At 50.0% G+C, this 24,363-nt stretch overlaps 1 protein-coding gene across 3 annotated transcripts in view; it reads right to left on the minus strand.

Annotated features, from left to right (window-relative positions):
* JADE2 (jade family PHD finger 2) overlaps positions 1-24,363 on the minus strand; it is a 56,190-nt gene that overhangs the window by 4,321 nt on the left and 27,506 nt on the right. For 2 of the 3 annotated variants that reach the window (XM_052689911.1, XM_052689912.1), the window contains exons 5-11: positions 24,029-24,198; positions 16,549-16,760; positions 13,781-13,948; positions 12,778-12,894; positions 6,967-7,428; positions 4,773-4,890; positions 1,051-1,179 (exon numbers count right to left, since the gene is read on the minus strand). In XM_052689911.1, the coding sequence (XP_052545871.1) occupies positions 1,051-1,179; positions 4,773-4,890; positions 6,967-7,428; positions 12,778-12,894; positions 13,781-13,948; positions 16,549-16,760; positions 24,029-24,198 (1,376 nt within the window). The remainder of the gene's footprint in view (positions 1-1,050; positions 1,180-4,772; positions 4,891-6,966; positions 7,429-12,777; positions 12,895-13,780; positions 13,949-16,548; positions 16,761-24,028; positions 24,199-24,363) is intronic. The other variant, XM_052689913.1, reaches the window with a different exon arrangement.

Raw genomic sequence — 24,363 nt, forward strand, 5'->3', positions numbered from 1 at the left:
AGCATCCTAATAATTCTGTCTGAGAGCAAGAGTGAGCATGATGGGCTGGGACGTGCCAAATCAGCAGACTGAGAAGCAATGCCAAAGGCACCCAGGCACAACCAGCTTCAATCCCTGCAACAGAAACCCATTGGTCTGACATCACAGCTTCCTTCAGGGCTGGGGGAAAGATGAGATCTGATTTTTGCTGTGAGTGCTTGCCTGTCAAAGTAGCAATGCAGAGATGGAGCAGTGGTGCTCTGACTCACAGCACAGTGAACACATCCCCCCAGATGATGCATGACTGCATGGGTAAGCACCCCAGGAGTTAACTACTGCTATGAAGCTGCAGCGAGCCCAGCCTAGGAACTGTCACCCCAAGGAAGTTCCCCTATGGTCCTTCTACAGAACAATCCTGATATTCTACAGAACAACCCCCATCAGCTCAGGGACGATGAGCTCAAGGCACCCCAAGGTTCCTCCCCCATCACGGCAGCCCCAAGCGATGCCTCAAGCAATTTGTAAAATCCAGCACACTGCAAGACCCTGGTGAAGCTCTGCAAGACCTCATTCCTCTTCTCTGCTGCCTGGTTTTCCAGACTGACTGAAAGGCAGTTTCTTTCCACAACCCTGTAGGCCCCCATTCAATATGACAGCTTGCCCCAGAAAACTCCCCCTGCTCTGCTGGTGGGGATGCAGCTGATGGAGCAGAGCAGGAGGTGGGAGAAGCATCTGCTGGAATGGCAATGATGGTGCTGGAGGTTCATGCAAGCAAAATGGCACAGAAGATGTACAGGATCTGCCCTGCTTTGAAGTGGGTAAGTCTGATTTTATCACTGAGTGCAATTGCAGCTATTCTTGCACACTGTGCAACCCCGAGGCTGTTTTACAGCCTGGACCCAGCAGGGTGAGGTCTCTGCTGCAGCGCTGTGGCCGTGGCATGCTGGGGCTGATCCCACATGGGATGGGCTGGGGGCTGCACCGCGCTCCTCAACACTGCTCTCCAAAAGCAGGAGCCTCTGGAGAGCCACCAGCCCACGAGAAGCTCTGTGCCCATAAAATCAGACTTACCCAGTTGTCCCAACACAGTTTCGTTGACTGATTTCCTTTTTTCTTTCTTCTCAGGGCTATTTTTTCTACCATCTCTTCCTTTCCTTCTCGGATCACTTTTCTTACCCTTTGTCTTCTTCCCAGTTTGTTCTGGCATTTTTTAAAGAAAAAGGAAAACTGCGTGTGAGACGAGGCACCAGGATGAGCCAGCTCCACAGGGCACACACTGTAGGGACGAAGGCTGTGCTACTTCTTAGCCAAAAGTAGGCTCACATCTCTATAGGTTAAGGAAACGTGAATCCTGTAGGCTACATAAAAGAGGTTTGGGCTGTGGCTGTGAGCTTGGCATGGCCGCAGAAGCGGTGCCACTGAAGGCAGCAGGCTCACTAGAAATTTTGCAGCCACCAGGGCACCCTTCTGGAATGGATTTGGGGGCTGTAGGGAGAAACAAGAGGGACACCCCCAAACTTTGCTCTGAAACCTTCCAGAAGATGAGAAACATTTGCTCTGGAAGATTCACAGAGATCAGGAACAAGCCCAAACCTCACTATGAAACTCACCAGGAGATGAGAAATAACCCCAAACTCCATTCAGAAACCATCCAGGAGAGCAGGAATGCACACAAACTGTTCTGAAGCCCTCCAGGAGACCAGGCACCCTCTGAACCTGCTGGGCACATCATGGAAACTGCCTGTGCATGGCCCAGGCTAGCTGTGGACACAGCTGCAGGACAGACTGAGCTGCAAAGCATGTAGCATTGGCAGCATTTTATAGCAAACCTTGGTGTGATTTTACCTTTCAGCTGTGGTAACTGTTTACACTCATACCAGGCAGTGGTGGAAAAAAACAAAGCTATAAAACCAGTGTATTGAACACAGCTAAACGGAGGAGGAAAGATGAGCAACACAGCCTATGGAAAGCCAGGAATGTAACTGCAAGCTATGCAGCCGTTCAGCTAAAAATCAATGTTTCCTAAATGGTTTTGAATTTCTACTGGATTTATTCCTCTTGGGTAAACAGGACAAATACATACCCTATAAAAGTACAACTTGTATTGCCAAGCGCAATACTCCAAAGGTTTTTAGTTACTCTCTCAGGCCCAGAGAATTCTGTGCTAAAACATCCATATTGACTTTTGAAGGGGGAAGGACACTGCTCTTACACCAGCGTTTGGGCAGCTGATGGAGGTGAGCCATGCAGGTTGTCAGCCTGGCCAACAGCTCAGACCTGCACAAGCCAAGCAGCTACCAAAGCAACGATGTTAAGAACCGGACACTGCTCCTGATGCAAGTGCATCAATTTGCTGTGATGGGGGCATCACAGAGAACAGCCCCTCTCCTTCCAGCTGGGCTGGAAATGCATGGGGCAAGCAGAGGAGGGCATCTGCACAGCACCTGCATGCACAGGGGATTTACACTCCCAGGGTTGCCAGAACCCCTCACAAGCACAGCGCTCACCACAAGAAAGAAAAGCAAAAGCAAAATGGGTATTCGCTGCATTCCTGCCAAATAACAAGAGGAACAGACACATTTTTCACTTTGCTTGCAAAATGAAAACATATCTTTGTTTGGACAGCACAATGGATCTAAAGAAAAACGTGAACATTACTTTTTGAAGAGGGACCTGTCAAAATAGCAACCATGTTTCAAAGCCAGACAGCGTTTTCTGTCTGCTTCATGCAATAAAAATAAGGGAGAGAGAGATGGGTTCATCTTACATGGGCAGTTCTCACTGATTTTATTAAAAATCTCCTGCTGAAATCATCATTTATCAGTGAGAAAAAATAAACCCCTCAAGAATGGCGCTTCATATGGGAGCCATTCCAAAAGCAACCTGAGCTAAAACCATCTCTGGGATAAGCCCAAAAGACTTTGGTTATAGCTACAATGAAAGCAGTTAAAAACCAGCTTTGTCCGGGCAAAACAATGCAGATTTTCTTCCTTTTCTGAGAAACTGCAGGCATGCAGAGCAATCCAGTCAGGAGCAGCACAGAGGGATTGCTACAGGGACCATTCTCCATTGACTGCAACTCACTCAGCCACCAAACCACTCTCCAGTCACTAACGATGCAGAACGCAGCAGCATGGTATCCATGGGTTTGGTGCTGTGAGCTGCTGAGGATCTTGAGCTCTAAGTCACCTGAAGTGAGGAGGCCCAGCAAAACGTGGGTGCTGAGAGCATTGTGCAGGATGAGGGTGGCAGAGGTGGGATGTGGACACTGAGGATGGGAGCAGTGTGTAGGGTTGGAGGAAGGATGGCCTGAGGGGTGGGATGTGCTACCCCACAGTGGGGAGCTGTGCTGCCAACAGAAAATAAAACATCAAAATGCCCTTTGACCCATGGAAAGGGAGGCGCCAGGGAGGCACGCAGCAGGTGAACAGCAGCTTGGCTCAGCAGCATAAAGCTCACGGGTAAATGCAAAGTGTTTGGGGCTACATGAGAATACCACTTCCATCGAAACGCAATTACAAAGCCTGCATCTGCTGTAAGAATCACCCCATAACTACAGTCCTCAGGGCAGGCTAAACACTCACAGGTATTCCAGTTCCCCCCACTGCACCCCTAACCCCACTGGGAGCTCTCACCCCATGCTCTGGTGCTCCAGCTCCATTCAGTGCCGTGCTGGAAGGCAAATTCCCACCCTGTCAAAAGCCTTCCTGGAAAAGGATCCAGCTGAAGAACTGGGTTCAGCCACCTTCCCCAAACAGCCAACGTGACAGCAGGCTGTGCTCCTGAAGCAGCCCTTCCAGTGAAACCTGTTAACCAGGAGAGCAGCAACCTGCCCCTGCCATCAGCCCACATCCTCATTGCACACCCTGGGCCCTGTGCTGCCCAGCTCTGGCCACGCAGGGCAATCTGCAGAGGATCCAAGCCCCACACGTCTCAACACGCACACGTCTTGGCCTCCAAAACTTCAGTCAAAGGAAACTTTTGTAAAGGAAAGCTCAGCCCAGACAGTTCCTGAAGAAACCCCAAACATGTGATGGCTTCAAATGCAACTCCAAAGCCACAAACACAACAAGAGTCGGATGCGTTTGCCAAAGCTCCAGATGCTGCTTCTGGAAAAACTGTTCTGCAGCCACAGAGCCTGGTCCTGTGCTGCCACTGAAAAAAGGAGGAGGGATGCAGGGCTGTGGGTTTGGGCACAAAAGGGGAAAAAAAGAAAAGAAAAAAAAAAAGACAGAAGGAAAGCAACTTTATTTCAGTATTTCTTAATGAAGAGGTGCCAGAGGCTTTGCAGGAAGTACGTGTGTCATTCCCACTAACCAGAATGAGGAGCAGGAAAAACTACAGGCCGCAGAGCTGAAGGAGGTAAAAGCCATCCCATCCACAGCTCAACTTCTGACACAACCAGAGGAAACCAAACAGACCCCAGAGCTGTTTCATAGAGCCAGGCAGTGCTGAGGAGCAGCTCCGTGCTTTCAAAACAAGGAACAGAACCAAGTGTTCCTGCAGCAGCACCTTCATGTGAACCCTGGGATTCTGTTTTTTAGCACCAGCACCTAACAGCATTCATCTGAGCGAGGGTTGGGAGGGATGTGTGACAGCAAGGACTGCTGGCACCTCAGTCACCCACGGTAAGGCATTATTGCATGCTTGAGAACAACGCTCTAAGTGTTTGATGAATCAGCATAGGAGCTGCGCTGGAAGCACCCAGCAGGGCAGGGGTGGTTCTGCCTTTCTCTGCTGGGGGACTGAGGTTCAGAGGAGGGCACTGAACAGGTCCTGCAAGCAGTACTGACCTGGGTAAAGATCTTTCTCAATGAGAATCATCTGCAGGTGGAAGATCTGCTCCTGGAGTTTACAAATGGTGTGTTTCATTTTCTCCCGTCTCGTCACCATGTAACAGAGATTTCTAACCTACAGAAACACAAGAAACAGCATCTGGTTTAGCAGGGCTGGAAATGAGTCCCCAAGATGCATCACTGTTCTGCTGCCTGGGGACAGCTCTGTGCCCGGCGTCCATGCCCTTGTCCCAGCCTCCCCCGGGTTGTACACAAACACCCATGTTAGTCTGTAACCTCTCCTTCACAGGCTGAGCTCACAAGCAGGATTCACACTCCTGCACCCATGCTTTCTAACACAACTCTTAGGCAGGAAAACAAGGCCAGGGCACCGGCCCTGAGCAGTCAGGATTAACCTGCAGTGCGTTGTTCAACCTGCGCTGCTGCTGAACGTCAGTGCATAAAGTGAGCAATACTCACCAAAAGGGAATAGAGCCAAGAGATCCCCAGGTACCTTACCAGAAATCACGCAGCAACAGTGTGGATGCATAAACTGTTGTAATCTCCCATCAATTGCTCACAGGCCTAATGATACAGTTCATGTTTCTAAAGGATTCCATGTCTCAGAGGTTGGGATGCTGCAGGAGCAGCACCGTAATGCAGTTGGGGTCTAGGGCATCTCCTCCTATCATGGGCTCCCTCACACCAGGACTTGCACCAGAAGTTGTGGGGCTATTGGAGAATATTGGGCTATTGAATTCATTATCCATGAATTCTTCTTTTGCATCCAGCATGGAGGTTGGCAAGGAGGGCAGAGCCAGGCCCAGCAGTGTGGGGCAGCAGCATAGCTGTGCTGCCTGCATGAGCCATGCAGAACTGCCCACTGCCCTACTGCAGGTGCTGATCATGTACAAATGCAGCAGAACACCCAGCTGACATCAGACTGTGCCAGTAACCACATGCAGGTTGGCTGTCCTGACCCACAGCTGGCCAGCACCTTCCCCTCCACACACTGATTTACGTTTGCCCCACAGGTACCTACAGTCTCACTTTGTTTTGTACTACAGCTCATGACATTTTACCAACTGAGAGGGAAGCTCTAAGTGCAAACAACCAAGCAAAGGAGATAAGCTTTTCCCTAGCAAAGTGCGCTTAATGCTCCCTTCTCCAGCCCCAGCCCCCCCAGGACAAACCCCTACCAGCACATCCATCGGGGGCAGGATGCATCCCCCACTGCTTGCAGCTCTCATGCAAACCAGTGGCATCAGTTGTTCCTCATGGGCGTGCAGCTGCAGGCAGCTCCAGTGCCAACTCAGTGCCACAGCTCAGTGCCACTGTGTGCAGCATAACTGGGGGCAGCTCAGCTCTGTTACCAGGGCTGCAGCCATGCAGTGCTCCCCCAGGATGCATGGATGCTTTCAGTGGGGTTAGCTGAGCTATGAACCCACACGTGGATACAGCAAGTAGCCTGGGGCCTCACTGCTGCCTGGGGACAGTTTGGGAGCACTCAGGTGTACAGGAGAGAAAAGTTCTTTCTTTTTTCTTTTCTTCCCCCCGCTCCCCCATCTCCTGGCTGTAAATATACAGCACATAGCTTGCTTTTTCATATTTTACTACATTCTCTTTTTTTGTTCTGGATGGAAGAAAACATCAAACTGAAATTTCTTTATGAGGAAAACAACTGCCTCTGGCAAGCAGTATATCAAAGTGTTTGGCAATATCTCCTCTCTGCAATTTTATACTGCTGGAAGAAAGCATCACTTGCACTCTGCTTAGAGACTGCTGGTATTTACACACACTTAGACAGTAAAACACCACCCGCACTGCTTCCCCCAGCCAAGCTGAGATGCTGGGAAGAAAGCCTGGGAACCATACAGCTTTTTGTACAGCTCATTTAAACAGCCAGCTCTTGGTAAAGGCTTTAAAGCAAAAAGAGCCAAGAAGAAAAGGAGGAAAAGTGGGGAGGACCACATCAGGATACCCAGGAAATGGGACTGGCACATTTGCAGATCTCAACCCTGGGTTCACTTCTAAATATTGCCTGGAAAGCTGCTGAGGGCTGCCATCATCCCAAATCCACCCTGGCCAGGTGAGAGCCTCCTGGGACAGCTCAGCACAGTGCTCTTTACAGGGATGCACCACCACGTCCCTCCAGCAACAACAGCCCTGACGGAGCACAAGGGTTTGCCATTACAGGAAAAGCCACACTCACCCTCTCCAGGTCTTGCCTGAGGTGTGTGAAAAGCTTCAAGCGCCGGTAGAGAACATCCTGCTCCTGCTGAGCCAAGTTGTCCACTTCATCCGTTTTTGGTGTCAGCAGCGGTTTGTTGGAGTTTGCTTTCCTCTTCAGCTTCCAGTACTGATAGACAAAATCCACCAGCGACTCGCTTAAATCAAGGTTCTCTGCCACCTCGGAAGGCTTCACGAGTTCATAGAAGTCCTCCTCCAGCTGCTGGAGCTTTTGCTTCCGCAGCGTCACCTTCTCCAGGTCCAGCTGGGCTTGATCAGGCTCTGTCCGCGTCTCCTCAGGTAGTTTGGTGGCACCGGTGCTGTGCTCCAGGCAGAAGGACTTGAACTTCACTTCATCGTTGTCTGCTAAAATAGTCCGCATGTCGAGGTTGTGGTCAAAGGCGCAGGTGACGTGGAATGCGGTGACGCAGGCGGGCATGGAGCACTGTGGGGAGAAGGACAGGGCTGGTGGTGAGGGCACAGCGGGACCACAAGACACAGCTTCACTAAAGGAGTGATGCCCTCAGGAGGACAGCACCGCCCCCAAGCCATGGATGCTCAGTAACACGCACTGCTCAGGCTACATTGCCTGAGTCCTACACACCAGTGAGGGTGGGCACCAAAATCCCCATCAGAAGGAACCCAGGGCTCACCAGGCACCTCCTCACCTAACCTGCTTGTGTTCTCTGTGACAAGCCCTGATGCCTTTCACCTACCACAAATACAAGACTCTGACAGTTCTTCCGGCAACACACCAACAACACACGGCCAGTGGGATGCCCAGAGATTGAAAGCTGATTTATCCTGAGAAATTTCCATCTTTATTTCATCCCGTTCCCTACCCTACTCCATTCCTATGCCATTGTTAATGACAGCCTACAGGTGTTAAGGTTTGGGAGTGAACGGAGTACGTAAGCAGCAGCCAATGCTCCAGGTTACGATCCCTTACTCTTCTGGAAGCTATACAGACTTTAATTCGCTCCATTTAAAAAAAAAATAGGAAAAAAAAATGAAATTTGCCATATACAGAGCAAATATGCTCTATATATTCACAAAATAAGGTTTGAGAATTGGTTCAGTGACTAGACTTACCAGATGTGCACCAGATGAAAGCTTTAACCATTTCCCTAACTTACCTTACACTTCCGTTACTTGAATCTCACAGACAGCAAAACAGATGAACCCCAAACCTGGTTTCCTACAGACAAAAAGCAACCCACCACCAGAACATCACCAATTTCCACATCAGCACATTCTCCCCCTCTGTTCATTAACTGTTTTTTAATGGCTCAGAATGTCAGGTAATTGCTTCAACCATAACCCGTAAGAAATCAGTCTCCTCCAGCTGCTAATGACCATTTAAACTGCAATAATGAGGCATTTTAAGTGAACTATTACTGTAGCACAGCATTTCAGCATTATGCAGGGACTGCTCTGGCAGGGCAGCGGGGTGCAGCAGCAGCCTGGCCACGAACCTCCCTGCACACGGAACACAAACCACCAGGATGCTGTAGGGTTCCACCAGGGCTCTGCTGTGCTGCACTTTCATGCTCAAAATGAACAGAAAAGAAATGTTGCTAGTATCTAAGGACCAGAAGTTGGATTGCCAAGCATTAGTATGCCCCAGGGGTGGATGCTGGGCAGTGATATGCAGTCTCCCAGCAGTGATATGTTGCTGGTGGAGCAGGTGGTGGCACATGGCTGCCACCAGGGCTGGGACTTGGCATCCACCTACTTGCCACATCCATCCATACTCACATCTCCAGGTGCTGACACGGAATACAAACAGCTCAACTCACTCTATTCAAATACATCCTCTTATTCCTAATTTCAGCCCGGAACTGCTTGTGAAGGTGGCTGCCAGCTTTTGGAGGAGTTAATATATCATGTGCTGGCTTTTAAAGTGCACACGCTCGCTCCTGCAGTCACGGAGAGAGATTTACTACAAGGAGGAGACGCAATGTCATTTGATGGAGTCCCTCTTCCTCACTTTAATGGCACATTAAGGTTGGAAGCCTTTGCCAGCTGTAAGTTCCTTTGATTGAGTTTTCTTGTCTGGTAGCCAAGATGGTAATCTTACTGCACAGAGATATATAGCCACGGACATACTGTTGTGTCTATTTTGGTGTAACAGCTGGGGGTGCTTCAAATTAAATCATCGGGAAGATCCTTTTGTGTTGCAGTGCACATAAATACCTACAGAGACAGGGACACAGCAGCCTGTGCTGGGGACAACCCACAGCAGCGTGATGGCATTGTCAGCACATCCAGGGCTCACTGGGACGGCACCAGCAGCAGGGGCGATCACACCTCAGGAATAAAGCAAAGTGAATGACGTACACCCTGGATTCCTCTTCCAGCAGATGGCAAGCAGCAGTTGTCAGAAACTGCGCCCAAAACGCAAACAAAACAATGAGGCTGCTCCAATGACAGGGCAACAAAGGATCATACCCAGCCAGAGCTCTCAGTGACCTTGTCTGAGCCAGAAGTAGGCACACATCGATCCATCCCAGCCCTGGTGAGCACAGTGGTGCCGGGACGGACTCATCTGTGTGGAACAGCCTGGGCGTACAAAGTGTGCTCCCTGACCCGCTCTGCATCCAATCCTGCTCCTTGTCCCACAGTTCCTTTAGCTCCAGGATTTCAGAACATCTGCTGCACCAGGTAGAAGCAAATCCATTCCCAAACAAAATTCTGAGATGGTGAAGGCTGCCCCAGAGATCGATGCGGGCTGTTAATTAGTCCTCAAACAAATCTTGGTGGGAAGAAGTAGAGGGATGACTTTATCTGCCCATGAAATTCAAATACTGCTAACCATGAAACCCAGCAGATGTTTAACAGCTTACAGCGGTGCTGTGCTGCAGTTCTGGGGCAGAAGTGGAAGGAAGTGGCTACTCCAACAGAACTGCAAGGGAAATTTAGGAAGGAAAAACCAATTACCAGTGCTGAACCCCAGCCAAGCCATCAGATATGACACTTCTGCATCCTCACAAAGAAATGCCATATGATTTTTAGTGACCACAGATGGGTTGGTTCCTGGTGGCACTTTTCAGACAGAACATGCAATTTCAGCCCCGCTGTGTCCTTGGAGGATGACAGGGCCCCACTTCACGCTAGGGCTCAGGATGTTGGTGAGCACCCACACCACTCTTCCCCCGCTCACAATTCTCAAGTTTTTGCATGATATCAGCAAAAGATGATGTCCATTGCAGAAGACTGCCACCAGCTAACAGAGATGCATCTCTTCGGGCTGTCCTGAAAAGCAAGTTCTTTTAGAGGAGACAGTTGCTGTTTCCAGCAAGGAGGGCACTGGGTTTCTCTGTCCACAAGTGTGCGAGGACGTGGGCTGCACACATCCTGGCTCCTGGCACTCTCTCTTGTAGTTCAGCAATGCAAACAAGAAAATTCCTGCTGGATACTGAGTGCTCCTTGGCACATCCTGATGTCTGACCACAAGAACCACCACATAAAGTCATGACTTCCCCTTAAGAGAGGATGGGAAAAGTGTGTTTTCAGGGCTGTATTATTATATCCAGCACAAAGGAGCACTGGATCAACTACAGCAGGTTTACAGCTTTCTACCAGAAAAACAAGAGAAGTAATGATGTGCAAGCAGCAACATCAGAGGCACAGAGAGTTGGAGAGGGCACAGAGAGTTGGAGAGGGCACAGAGAGTTGGAGAGGGCACAGAGAGTTGGAGAGGGCACAGAGAGTTGGAGAGGGCACAGAGAGTTGGAGAGGGCACAGAGAGTTGGAGAGGGCAGAAGGTATGCTTCCCTTTTGGCGGTCAAATCTAGATGGGAAGAAATACCTCAACACACAGAGATGCCTCACATTGGTCTCTGACAACAGTGGAGGTTCCTGAAGCTGCAGTTCTGTCTGTAGGCACCCACATGCCTGTTGGGGATGACAGGCTCCTGCTCTCCAGCTCCCTTCCAGGGATATTGCCTCTTGTCCTGGCTCAGCCTGGTTCCAGTCACTCAGATAAACCTGTCCTGGAAGCAGCAAGGACCTTCTGCAGCCTGCGGGCACCTGGAGCATCAGCGCCTGCTGCCAGGAGTGAAAGCTGAGTGCTTGAACAGCAAACAACCCTCTTCTTTCAGAGCTGTGTCATAAACCTAAAACGCTGACAAAGGTAGTTAGATTACACCTGTATAAACAGGCACTAATCAAAAATATGCTCCATAAACATCAGCTCTCAAAACACAGCTCTCCACCTCTGATGCGTATGGAACATGTTTATTTATCTACGAGCGAGCCTGCTGATTTACTCCACAAATCCTCAAACAAAGGCACTGCTTGCTTCTTTTTCCTCCTTTTCCTTGAAACAAAATCGCCCTGAAAGCACTCAGGTAGCATCAGCAGACACTCCAGTGACAGCCTCATGAAGTCACATCGGACAGTAAAGCTCCTGTTCCATTTCAAGTGACATTTAATGCAAATCCATGCAGTCCCAGGGACTGCACTGCTAACACGTAATGCCGGTGCTGAGAGGATGAAGCCCCGGAGGAGCTGAATTTTCTTTGATGCTGCCAAGCCTGTTTGCCTCCTCTCCCTGCCCTTCCGTTCTTTGAAAGCAGTTGCCGCTATGACACAGTATCTCCATCTGGCAGGGTGAATAAGCAGATCCACCCAGAACCATCAAAAAAAAGAAAAAAGAAAAAAGAAAGAAGTGAGTCAACACTAGAGATTTAAAGAAGTATTGTGAGGTTTCATTTCAAGCTAAGGGGATTGCTTTTAAATAGCTCCCTTTAGAGTATTAAACCTGAGGCAGTCACACCAACGCAGCAAAGCCCGCAGCCCTGTTCCATCACCCTCCTGCCACCAGCCAGCTGCTCTGCTCTCCAGTACTCACTGTCGCACGCATCCACCCCCGCGGCGCAGCTCCCAGTGCTGTACAGGAGCTGATTAGCTGGGATTGGGATGCATCCAAACCTTTCTCCCTATTTTTCAACGCTTAATGGCTATTCCATGTCCCTACTGCATGCCAAGACTGCTTCCACATCTGGTCTGCCAAGGAAAGCATGAACACCGGCACCATACAGCTGCAGATCCCAGCCCATCCCCGGGGACCGCCAGGGTGAAGCTTGATGCAAGTGACCCAGCAAAGCTTCTGCACTGAGAGCATAGCCCTGAAGCTCTGTCCCACTTCTGTAAGAGGAGAGTCCTGAGCTTCTGCTTTTAGCTGAACACCTCACCACCTCGTCAGCGTGCTGCTGCTGTGGGAAGAGCAGGAAATCGGATGTCTGCGGTGCTCAGCTTAGGTGCAGCAAAACAGGAGAACATCTGGGAATGTAATACGCAGTAAATACTCTATTTTGCAAGCCAGCAGGCTTTTGGGGGGGGGGGGAGCTGCCTGATCCTGAGGCTTCCTGCTGTCCCCCTCGAGACAGGCTTCACATCCAACCCTACAGCTTGTGAAATGCTCAGGCTTCAAATCCCATGAGAAATGGACTTCCTGGCAGCCACGCCAAGCCCTTCCGCTGGGGGTTCCTGATCTCCAACTAAGGTCATCTGCAGTCCTGATAATTAGCGTCACCACAGCAACATCACTGCATTACCCAAAAGAAAGTTCATCTAGATTCCTAGCACTCAATACATTAAAAGACTGCAAACAACAACAGCTGACGATGTCTGATTGGTGCTCACACTCCTTTTTAGGTGTGATCTTGGGACTCAGGCCAGGAATGAACCCAGCCTGGATCTCGTCCACCAACTCAAGAATCGAGAATCTCTTGTGGCTACTACAGGCACAACCATGGGGTCTGAGTTTCCTTGCTGCTGATTCACATACCTGAATGCAGGTCCCAGTGCACTCCTTGCAGAGGCTGCAGGACAAAGCCCATCTGCTTGCTGGGATATGTGAGATCTTTGTAATGGGTTCCATTTTTTCAGGACATCCAATGCTAACCTGGTCACAAAATAGAAGACATCGTCAATACCTGTTACTATCCCAAATCTCCTACAGGGATATCTGAGGCAGTCAGAATGAGGGGTGGATATTTTGTTTCTTATTTTTCAAGTCACTCCTAACTTGGGTAAAAAACCAACACAAAAACCAGAAACAACTATAGACAATGCTCTGGACTTTCTTTTGCATCCACCTGCCTGCCAATTTGAGCTAGTGTTTGCCCTTATTGTTCTGAATGCTGGTATGTCCTTGTCTCTCTGGCACTCCTCTTTGCACTTCGCATCAAGGGAGGACAATATGATACTTCACCCCTCCTTGGGGAGCGTGGGTATTTCCCATGAGCAGGGCAGCAGCTTGCACCCTCCAGTGTCCTCCTTAATGGGGAGAGCTGCTTGGCTGCTAATTAAACACTCAGCTTGGTGCCTCATGGGCACTGCAGCTCCAACCTCAGCAGGGCTCAATGAGCCCAACTGGAATTGCTGTTGATGGATATCTAAGCTCAGACCTGGGGTAATGCTATAACATGATGGAAAGTACAGCAACAATAGTGGAGTAGCAAAGTTCTGAGCTGCAGCAAACGATGGCAAGCCCAAACGCAGCAGCCATGGATACAGGAATGAAGGATGAAAATCTACTTACTTTGGAAGGCCTCACGCAGGCAAGGATCCCCTTGCCTCCACTGCCAACGTTTAAATGAGGTCTGGGAAGGGGTGGATCCTGGCTCCAGCCCTTCACTCAGCTGCACTGCATGCACCTGAGCTCCCCTGGGTTGGCCCAGCCTTCCCAGCAGGTGCTCCATCACTGCTTCAAGCTTTGCATTTTCGCTACACCTGGAAATCATGTCTGTGCCATATTTCAAGAGAAGGTTGGAAAGCATCTTACTTACTTCAGGTATCCATAAGGCACAGCTAACGTGGACCCATTTTGTCCCGCTCCGAGTGGGCTTCAGTGCTCCCCCTCTCTTCGGGCACAGCAAACACTTGGGCTGGACGCCGAGGGCGCAGGTCCGGCACAGCCAGCTGCCAATGGGGACCTTCAGGATGCCATAGCATGCCTGTGAGACAGGAGGAAGGTTGGTTAACCTGGCCATCCTGCAGTGAGCATCCTCCTGCAGCATGGCACACTTATCGCCACAGCATCTGGGTGTCCTGGTAAAGAACAGCAGACACAAAACTGCAATTAAAGCAGCCAGTTTAAGTTCTTCCTTCCTTGTCACGTTCCTTATTTTCACATGGATACTCATGCTGTATCAATATGTTCTGGGTTTTAATTAAAAGCTGAGTGTACAAATGTGCTTTATATCCTGCAAACGGGAGCAAAAGCAGTGAGAGCAGCTCCACGATACGGACATCTGCTCACTTATTACACATGCACTTCTGAACAACTCCAAAACCACAGTGGCTCACAGAACTGCCAGCTTGGGTGTGACCTGGTCCAGTGACCCAGAGACATGGGGTTTGCATCAGCAGCTCTCTGTGTGCAAAGGATGGGCAATGAGAATGTAAAACCAGCATGAGAGGAGCACAAACACACCTTGAGCTGACCCATCCCACAAGGCATGGGGCGGTGAATCTACCTCGAGGGTAGATAAGGGCTGTGAAGCCACAACCCTACAATTGGGAAAAATGGCCACACTGGTTAAACACCCAGCACAGACCAAAGGGGGAAGTGAAAATAACTGCGTAAAAGTAAAAAGGGGAAACTGACAGTAATGAATATAAATCAGAAGGGAGGAGCCCCAATCAGGAAGAGTGATAAACCCAAAGGACACGAGGACATATCTGTGGCCAAGGCAGTGGGAAGCAGAAGAGAACAAAAGGACTCTGCTGCCTGCAGAGCCAGCAGACCTGCTGCGATAACACACGGCACAGACGAGCCAAGGGGCTCAATAAATATTTCTCTTCCGTACTTGGGGAAGAGCCAAATGATAAGCTGTGTCACATAATGATAATGATAAAATACTTCCCACTTCAGCAGTAACTTATGATTGTAAGTTACATACCACTAAAACTGGACAGTCTTTAACCAGCAGGTCTCTATAACTTGCACTTAAGGAGTTTTAAAGAGTAGCAGGCAGCTGCCTTGGCCACTGACATGAGGCTGCAGGAAGTCTCACAGCACTGAGGGTTTCTGAGAGCAGTGGAGAAGCTTGTGCCTGTGCCATTATGTTAGGAGAGATGATTAATAACAAGTAATTACATGAGTATGGTACACCAGCATGGGAAAAGGGGATGCTCAGCCCTCACAGCCGGGGAGAGACTTTGTAGCACAATTTTAAGTTGCCCCAAACCATAAATGGACTCTGACAGTAGTAACTTCCATGGAGAAAAAGTCACTTTTTGAACATACTATTGGGAAAATAAAGGAGGTAATATGACTGCTGCAGGTCTACATGGTTCACAGAGACTTAAATGTGTTTCAAAGCACCTGCAAATGGGACAGACAGATCATTTCTGTAAGAGATTTTTATAAAGCACCTGATTTGGTATTAGGCAAAACCAAACAAACAACCCCAGCATGCATATCTGACCATGGCACCTCCTCTGCTTGGAGGCTTTGGGCTTTGTTGCTATGTGAATGGGGAAAGAGATGAGATCTCTAAAAGCTTCCAAGTGGGTGCTGAGGTTCAGACCCGAGTATGTGCCCCAAAAATAAGATAAAATCAGCCATTTCTTTCAACAGCCTTTAAATCCAACCCGCAGCATCATGCTGCTCCCAGCACTGGGGCTGCTGCCGGGTCCATCCGTCTGTCCTGATGGAGCCTGGCCCCCACACTGCTGCACAATGGGCACACGTCAGCCCACGGCCAGAAATTTCCACTTGAGTTCACTAAAAAAAGAAACACCAAAAAAAAAAAAAAAAAAAAAAGAAAAAAAAAAAGAAACCAACTCCAAACCATCCCCAAATCATCCTGGTATTTTGTGGAATCTGATTCACTGATGGAAACCATTCAAAACACCCACCTCTCTCAACTATACATATCTCCAGCACTCTCCCACCTCCAGGAAATGCTGATGGAAAAGCTGCCCAAAAGATGAGAAAATGGAGAGAAAAAAAAAAGCCAACAAAACACCCTTCTCAGAAAGGAGAGTAAAAAGGGGCTCTGCTTTGGATGCTGACATCTAAGGGCGCCACTCCTGCACTTCCCATTGGAGCCCACCCAGCAAAGCGTCCCTGGAGCCCCCACAGCAGGGATGGATGCTCAGCAGCAGCACACAGCCGAGCACTGTCCTGCTCCCAGCATGTGTGCACAGGAGCCCGCAGATACTGCTGCTCTTCCTTCTTCCCGCCAGCAAAGGCTTGCAGCCTTTACACTCAATTCTGAAAACATAAAATGCTTTCCTCCAGGCGGTGAAATAAAATGAAGTCATACATTCACAGAGCAGGGAAGCTGGGACAGAAGCTCTGTGATGTGCAACAAAGCTGGTGGAGCTGGAAGGTCCACCAACAAGGAAGGTCCAACAAAACGTGCAGACTGAAGGGAAGCCAGCAGCCATGCTGCTTGTCCCTAGGTGCTAAGGATCCCACAGCTTGGCAAGGACCAGGAACAACGAGCACATTCACGGAAGAGGAGGAATAAAAGATCACAGGGCTGAAGGAAAGAGGAGCTGGAGGCAGCACGCTCAGGGAAGCGGCTCTCGGGCTGCAGCTCACCTGGTGCACGCAGACGTTGCACTTGTCACAGAACACCATCTCGTTGCCATCCTCCCCCTCTGGCGAGCGGCAGACGTCACACACCACGTCCTCGTCGTACTCGATGCCCAGACCCTCCTCTGTTTCAATGGCGATGTTCATGTTCTCGTAGCACATCGTCTCCAGCTCCTCCAGCACTCTCTCCAAGGTGATCTCATCCAGCTCTGGCTTTTCTGCAAGGCACAAAGCAGAGATGGGGACATGGCACCCTGCGAGCACCCGCAGCGTCACGCAAGGCGGGGGGCACTTGAGACTTCAGCTCGAGTCAAAAACTTGAAATCCACCACGGTGGGAAGGTCTGCGATTCAGGAAACGGCTGCTTCTAACTCGGGATACAGTTCATGTTTCATAGACAGTAACAAAATATTGCTGCTGGCTGAGAGGAGAGAAATCCATTCAGCTGAACCAATGCGGATAATTAGGTCTGACAGCTTAAACGTTCAAGAAGACAAGTTCTGCGAAGATGCTTTCTGCAGTGAGGGCTCAGACAAGCTTTGGCAACACAAAGTCAATGCTTTAATTGCTAAGACTGTGAAAATTGACCCTTTTAAGGCCAATTAAATGGAACTGTAAAACGGAAGCCAAAGGTTGTTATTGAGAACAAACAAGTGTTTTTAACTGGCTGGGTCCATGGGCACAGGATCAGACCTGGGGTGGGAGCTCAGACTGGTTGTGCTGCCTGTTATCCCTGCCATACCAGTACCTTTAATGGAAACCAGCAGTGGACACGTGGATCTTTCTTACTAAAAGGCAACAGGAGACAATATCTCCTTTATAAACAGAGGAGAAAAGGGACTGAGGAAGTACTGATGTGTGGTTATTTGTTGAGAGTTCAAGGAAATATTCACCTTGCTGGGCTTCTGCTGGGCTGCAGAGTTCAGTCCATATGCTGGGACAAGCTCTGCAGCAGGACAAGGCTGCTGAGCTGCTCCTTTCCCCCACCAATCTGCCAAAAAATCTGAGTCAAGGGGCAAAGGAGACCTGCAGGCAAGACCAGCAAGCAAACGCACCATTGTCTGCCTTTTCAAGATCTTCCCCAATGTTTCACCTTGGCACGGTTTCCCCTGGCTTGACAAGTCTCTGCAAACACCCAGCCTGGCACTGCACACATCTGTGTGGAGGCAGGGATCCCATCGCCGCAGACAGAGCTGCTCCCCATCGCTCCCTGCCAAGTGCTCAGCAGCCCTGCTGCAACACACAGCCGGTTGGGCCTGTTCTGTTGAGCCGGATCTGGGAGCCACGAGCCCCACCAAAGGGCTTTGTGGGGCCTGAGAACCCCCAGCCCAGCACACTTTTTCCCTCAACAGTGGCCCTCATAAACACACCTCCCCAACGCCTTTGCTGTAGGAAGAAACACAAGCTGTCATTTCCATAGAATCGTAGAATGGTTTGGAAGGGATCTAAAAGACCACCTAGGGACCCTGCCATGGGCTGCTGCCCCCCACCAGCTCAGGCTGCCCAGTATCCCATCCACTGCCTTGGGTACCTTCAGGGATGGGGCACCCACAGCTCTCTGGACAGCCTGTATCACACACAGATATCACATTTACTATTCTAAATCCCATTCCTTCCCATGTTTCAAGTATCACTAGAAAACAAGAGAAGGAGGTTGGTGTCCACCATGCCCCTGCTCAGCTCCCATTCCACTGAGTGGAAAGGCTGCATCCCAGTGCCACAAGAAGTCATCGCCTGCAACAGAACGGCTTTCCTCACCAGCTTACATCAACGTATTTGTTACGTCGTCACGCCAAAAAACACAGCTCTCTCCCTCCCTCCTGCACACACGCGCTCTCACACTCCGTTTAGATGTAATTACATTAGGAACCCGTTTGCCAAGCGCCATTCAGAATACCTCAGAGCTTATTGAATTGACAATTGCACTTGATGGGGATGAAGCGATTAATCGCTTATGAAACACTAAACAATGGGGCCTGAGGGTGAAGTTCCTTTTCCATTTGCGCTCCATTTATCTCCTTCTGCATCATATAAAGCCACCGCTATTAAACTCCATTCATAAAATTGTCATTTTTTTGGCTGAGAAAACACCGTCTGTATTGATCACGGCCCATCAAAAAGCAAAACCAAGAAAAAAAAACAACACTCCACCAAAACACTCCCTGTGCAGTATGCAATAATACTGTTACCTGCTCCAGGGCATGAAGTGCCAAGAACCAGACTTGGATCCACTCGGATACACACTGGGTGCCTCCAGGTGAACAAGTGCAAGGAATAAACCTCAGCTCGCAACCATGCCTTGAACTGTAGCCAAGACTGTGGACTTGCAGCACGCTCATGCTCATCACTGTGGTCCAACATATTTCATACAATCAACAATCATTTCAGCTGTGAACCTCACCAAACCTGCGGGTCTTCCTGGCTCCCCTCACTCCCAGCCATGAGTGGCTCAGATGGATAGAACACCCCACTGAAATGCTCCCAGCTCAGGTGGCAGCAGGAGATGAAGCTCAGGTGGGTTTACAGCAGGAGATGAAGCTCCTGGAAGGCCCTTCATCTGAAGATGTGGCTCTGAGGCTCTATAGGGCATGAGGCACTGAAATGAGAATTTGCTCATTATCCCACATACTCAGAAATAAGGCTTTCCTATCCTTTTCCCTAGAAAGCGATGCTCCCTTCTGGCTCCCGCTGCCTCCCACGTTTCTGGGGACTCAGTATCAGCCCCAGGAGGAGCTCCCACACCCGCAGGCAACACCAGTACCAATGCAGCCACCATGGGATCCCCACTGGGACAAAGCCTCCCCCATTCCTGCCCCAGAGCTGGGTGTTCGTGGGCAGCCACCCTGAGCATCCCAACACTTCCTTTGCATGCTCCCAGCCTCCACTATCATTATTTCTGCAACACCATAATTTATGTGGCATGAAGGAGCAATATTCTGCTAAATGAATTCTCAGCTACTCCTTATCCTGGTTTGAGCCTATTCACTGCGCAGGGAGGAAAAATAGCTGGAGAGCCACCTCTCACAGAACAGAGACCTATTTCTGACTAAACTGCACTCCGCTGAAATCAATTTGCCGAAACAATAAATCCTTTTAGCCTGTGTAGTGTACCTGGAGATGAAACAGCTCACGAACAAAGACTCATCAGGGCTGCAGGCTGGGCCATTAGTCGATCCACAAGCCATAAACCTCGGAGTCTCTTTTTCAGCATAAAAACTGAGTAAACAAAACTACTGCTCCGTTTTCAAGAAACAAAACAAAAAAAGCACTTGTGAGATGATGCCTTTGAAACAGAAGGGGTAAAAGGATGCAGCTCCTGCTCAGCCCCAGGGCTGTGTCCCAGGGAACCTCACGAGGTCAGGCGGCGATGCACAACCCAGTGTGCACTCCTCGGTGCTCCCCAACCCTACAGCTGCTGCTGGTGAACCATCTGCAGCCCCGCTGCGCCTTCCTGCCCTGCACATCTGCAGCCCAACAGCCTCCCTCAGCCCACACTGCGTTTGGAAGATGGGCCCGTTCCTCATTCACTTCGTATCGATCTTATTTACCAACAGACCCAAAAACGTGGAGTGGGACCGCCGAAGCGCACGGCACCACGCAGCCTGCGTGAGCTGAACACAGGCAGTGAAACCTGGAGATATTTTGTCACAAACACAGCCTGCTAATGCACTTAAGAGATTTACAGGAACCAATTATCACCCTTTATGCCACCCACCGACATCAATTATTGCTCAAATTTAAGACGATGACAAAATGTTTTAGAAGCCACTTCATAATCTGCTGTCTCTCTCCTCTAATGCTGCGCACTGACAGAGCTGTCCTGGAGCACTCTGATTAAAACCTCTTCGCTCCACCCAGCAGCAGCACGCCGAGGATTGCTGGGAACTGCTGCAATTACTGCAACGAATTTATGGAAATAGCAGAACAGCGGCTTGACATAGAAACTGATTGGGCTGAGGAACGTGAAGGCAACACGAGTGGCGGAGGGCTCGGTGAAGCCTTTGTACATCAGCTGCCCCTCCTGTTTGTGGGATGTGGGGAGACACTTGAAAGGAGAAAGCTGGGCTGTTGAGTAAAGGAAATGGAACCCACTACAAAAGGGACAGGGCTGTGCACATCCTCCTGTGTGATGGTCTTGGGAAATGCCTCCCGGGGATAGGCAGCCCCTTGATGCTCCAGAGGCCCCATCACAGCAGTCCCATTAGAGCAGTCCCATCGTGGCAGTAGTTCCACTGCAGTATTCTCTGTCTGGCTGCACCAGTATAGCACTGGGTTACTTCTCTACAGCCAGAGCACGGCAGGAAATTGCGCCCCAAATCTTAAAAATACCAAAGCAACTTCACACAGCAGATACTGGAGTGGCTGTGCACGGAGCACGGTGATGGGCACCTGCAGGAGGGTGGCACCAGCTGGGCACAGCTGTGCTGGGGTGTTATTGGAGATGTCCAACCTGCAGCCCTGCCCTAGGGATCCAACACAACGCCTTGGGGAAAACAGGTCCCACGTCCTGATGGGACAGCCCTGGGCAGGGCGTCCCTGCTCTCCTATCGTACATTTAACAGCAGTTTCTGCTCAAGCGAGCTTGCCTTCCCCACGGTTCCTCTGCCTGCCCGGGTTTATTGCACATCTACTTGACCAACTTCACCTCCGCTGAGGGAGGCATGATCTAATTAGTACACAGACATATCTCAAGTATGCAGTGATGAATTCCCCCTGGAGCTTCAAAAGCAATAAATGTGACCTTTGCATGTTCCTGCCATAAAATAACAGGAACACCTCCAGCTCCCAAGATAGAAACTGTGGTGGGCATATGTGAGCAGCATACACCATATGGATTAAGTCAAGGGAATACTTAGAAACTTCTATTCTGCTTTCAGCAAAATTGATTCCGGCAACGTTTTTAGCAATTTCTTCAGGATTTTCCACATGTTTTTATGAAGTGCTGATCACTGCAAAAGGATCTTTCAGCCCAGTCTTTGAAGTCTCTCTAGCCCCACTCTCACAACAGCTTTGTATTTAACAGAGATCCTAACATATAGCATAAAATCTTAATGAAAAAAAACAAAGGCTCATGGCATGGTTTCACCCGGAAAGGGCAGCCCTGTGCTGCCAGCAGCGGCGTGTGCATAAAATGGTTCAGGGTTTCATTCACACAACCTCAAGATCCACTTCTTGCACTGTCTCCTATTGCAGCAGCAACAAATAAAACATTCAGGCTCGCTTAAATATTGATTTTACCCCTAGCACTCAGAAATCCTTCAGACAGCGCATTTCCATCAAGTACAGTCCCAGCTACTGAACCACATTACTGGTGGGGATGGTTTAGAAGTATTTAAAACCATTTTATGAGAAAAAAGACTTTCCCTTTTCAGAAAGGCTGCCCACCTAGCTCAGAGTGGAGCAGCAGCGGCAGATAGCTGCAGCTATCTGGAGGTTTATCTGATCCCAGTGATAAAATTCCATCTCAGAGGTGACCTAAAAAGGACTGGAAAAGGCATGTGCTGTGCTCAGCGATCAGCGCTGTACTGGGATGAGCTAATAGGTGTTTTCCAGCTCTCCTCCCCACGGCTGCTCAGGAGCCAGTCAGAGATCACGCTCCTTCTTTGTCATTGAATACTTTGTGGATGACACACTGTGCCCATGAACTGCCCAATGACAGCAGCTCAGCTAAACACCCAGGAGGAATTTCAACTTCTGCATATCTCTTCAGGCTGGGAGATAACTTCTGACTTCTCTGAATTGGGGGAGAGGCTGCAGCTCTCCAGTTAAGTCATGTCAATGATCTCAGAGATTAGCAAAGCTGGTTTGGAAATCTCAGCATGTCATTAATGTCGAGGGCTTCCGGGAGAAAGCGATATTTACGGATCACCTGCAGACCACCCTAAGCACGTTGCAGCCCTCTGCGTGAGGTGATGAAGGGCACAAAAGCTCCATTTCCCACCTGGCTGAGCACCCGATGGCCCCTGCCCTGAAGGAAGCAGAGGCTGAGCCCTGGAGGGCCACAGACCTGTGCCTCACGTGCTCGGGGCACTGCAAGAACTGCGCCAGAGCCAGCCCTGATGTGCACGTGGGAGGGCTGGGGATGGGGAGAAATCATACACAGCTTTGGGCTGCAGCCACATTTGCAGTAGATTTCACACAGCAAACACTGTTTTCCCAAGCTGCCAGCATATTTCAGGCTCACACGGTAATTACAGAGCTCTTTTAGCAACAGGAATGGACTGAGGAATCGGCTGATGGGCAGTGAGTCTCTTCACATTACCGCTGCTGCAATCCCCTGGGCTCATTACTACCATCCATAGTTGTTATTACAGAGGGCTCACTAGGCACTGCAGTCCCTGTTCTGTATGGATACCCCCACAGGACCGCTCTTGTGAAAGCTCATCTCCTGATGAATGACAGAGCTGCAGGAACAAAATGCAGCTAGCTCAGAACTGCAGAGAGCATTACTGGCAACGCACTGGCTGCATCCTGACATCAGATCCAGGTGCGTCTGTCTGGGTGCCGTGTGTCCATACACACGCAGTGCCAGCCCAGCATGCAGCCTGCAGAGCCAGGTGCAGCACGGGAGCTGCTCTGGGTTGGTACTCATCAGCCCCACATTGCATAACTGGGAAGGATGCAGCCAGCACACATCTGGCTCTGCTGGAGCATCACCAACCCGCTTCCGCGGCACCAGCCCCGGCTCAGCCTTCAAGTGATCCATCAGCCAGGGAGCCCCACATCTGAAAACCATTTCAGGCATTGTGTTTGTAACCAAATACTTTGAAGAAATAAAGCGAGCCAAGTTTAACCCAACCGAGCTGGACAAGGCAGTTCTCTGCCCTCTGCCTTCCTAGAGACTAAAGGAGTGTGTGCGAGGGGAACTGAAATAGATACAGAGCCCCATCCTGGAGCCCAGAGATGCCCCTGACAGCCACTCAGTTTCGGTGGGAGGGGGACCCACAGGAGCACCACTTATCTTTTTTGGGAGCACCGATTGCTCTGCTCTGTCTGAAGGCTCAGCCTGAGCTGCAGTGAACCCAAACTGAGGTGTGTAGTGACAGAGATAACGCTGCTAACAGAGGCCCAGTTAATGAGGACAATGCTGATTGCGACCTGCTAGTTACACAAGCTCCACAACACCAGGTCTGTCCTCTTCAGCAGTGCATCAGGTCTGTTCAAGCACTTGATAATGTGCTTGTCTCACCCTTGAAGACTGTTGGAAGTGGGAGCAATGGGCAGGCACATTGCAGCCTTCATTGCACTCAAAAGGTGAATGTTTTATTGTTTTGTTATTCTTACCTGTATGGCAGCAACCACACCACAAGGACTGGGAAATCCCTCCAATCCCAGGTAGGACTACACACCCAAAGCCCATGCCAACAGACCATGCACAGCACAACGGTCAAATTCCCAGCCCAGTTACCTGCATTCAACCAAGACGTGCTGATGATAACTTTAAACAACATAATGCCTGCTCAGCGGCCAGCCCTGCAGGACTCACCCATCTCCTTCAGCTCCATGTTCACGAGCTCCAACCAGCAGGCATCCAGCTCATCCAGGTCGTAACGGCTCATGCCCTGCAGGTACGTCCTCGTGGCTTCTGAAATCTCAGAGCCCGGCAGGCTGCTGGGGGACACTGGGGAAGGCAGGTTCTCCAGTTGGGGTATGATTCTGGAAGAGAGGAATGAGAGTTTGAGAGACAGTTACAAAGCACCCCGCTGGGAGCCCAGTGGCCATGTCTGGCCATGAAGGTGCACTTATGGCACTGATAGTCTGACTCTAGGAATGAGAGCACAGCTTGAGGCAGGAGGGAGATGAAGCACTGCTAAAAAGGTG

Source organism: Tympanuchus pallidicinctus, unplaced genomic scaffold (genome assembly GCF_026119805.1).
Source record: "Tympanuchus pallidicinctus isolate F22 unplaced genomic scaffold, pur_lepc_1.0 scaffold25, whole genome shotgun sequence".
NCBI lineage: Eukaryota > Metazoa > Chordata > Aves > Galliformes > Phasianidae > Tympanuchus > Tympanuchus pallidicinctus.